Consider the following 1,087-nt stretch of genomic DNA (forward strand, 5'->3'; position numbering starts at 1 on the left):
CAGGCAAGTTCACCTTTCCGCAAAAACCCTCTCCCTCAACGCGCTCAATAATCCGCCCGGTTAACTTCCCGCAGCTGTGCTCTCTATTCTCGGGGCGGCACCTCCCCCGTCACCTCTCAGTGCCGCCCCCCTCGCCGGGCGCCTGCGCCTGCACTCGCCTCGCTGTACATGCTACGCCCGGCAGCCACGACTGGCACTATCGCCGCCGCAGCCGATGCACCGCCGTCCAGGTCGCTCCCAAACTCTTCCTGCTGCTGCCGCAGCACTTCTTGCGTGTCCCGCAGCTCTGCTGCCATGGCTGCCGCCTGCTCCCGCAGACCGCTGATAACCTCCTCCTTGCGCGCCAGGGTAGCTCTGACGCGCGCCTCCACGGCCGCCATCTCCGCTGCGTGCCGGTTTCGGAGCTCCTGATTCTCCTGCGGAGAGCGGCCGCAACCACATGACAATAAAGCTAAAGAGACCTTGGAGATTTGTAATGATACTGGCGGTTGGCTGTACAACATGCATCCTTTGTGGACACAAACATATGCACACAACTGCATGTCTTCATGGTGTGAACCGCGCCCTCTGTGGACTTCATGGGGGGTTTGCACGTCTGTAACCGCCTCTAGTGTTGAAACCTTCCTAGCCTCCCTCCGCTGGTATTACGCAGGAAGGGGAACATCAGTACAACATCCCCTTCCTCGCCGCACGCACCTGCTGCGCTTGCGCCAGCCGTGCTTCCACCTGCTGCTTGTCGCGCGCCACTGCGGCCGCTACCTCTGCAGCCACAGCCGCCTTCTCGTCGCCCAGTGACCGCACGTCGCGTTCGCGGGCAACTGCCTCGTCTTTCGCGGAGGATACCTGGACAGCCGACCGGGTTCGTTAGGGGAGCTTCGGTTGACCATCGTCCCCGTCGGCTCATACGGGCTCTCACAAACTCCCTCCCCCCTTAAACTTACATCGCCCCCTCCATCCCTGTTTGTGCAACGTGCCGTCCTGGATTCCAGCACCACCATACACATCCACTGATCCCATGCAGCCTTGCACAGGCATGCAGATGGCAACACGGTCCAACCCCCAGTGACACAGCGATAGCAACATGAGG

General features: G+C 61.5%; 1 protein-coding gene across 1 annotated transcript; it reads right to left on the reverse strand.

Annotated features, from left to right (window-relative positions):
• Positions 1 to 116: 116 nt before the first annotated feature.
• On the reverse strand, positions 117 to 843 carry VOLCADRAFT_101348 (uncharacterized protein; the record flags this gene model as incomplete). The annotated part of the gene is made up of 2 exons (XM_002959786.1): positions 117 to 416; positions 697 to 843. Coding segments are annotated over 2 exons (447 nt in total), but the record flags the coding sequence as incomplete, so codon positions are not given.
• Between the last annotated feature and the right edge of the window lie 244 nt (positions 844 to 1,087).

Source organism: Volvox carteri, assembly GCF_000143455.1.
Source record: "Volvox carteri f. nagariensis unplaced genomic scaffold VOLCAscaffold_786, whole genome shotgun sequence".
Lineage (NCBI taxonomy): Eukaryota > Viridiplantae > Chlorophyta > Chlorophyceae > Chlamydomonadales > Volvocaceae > Volvox > Volvox carteri.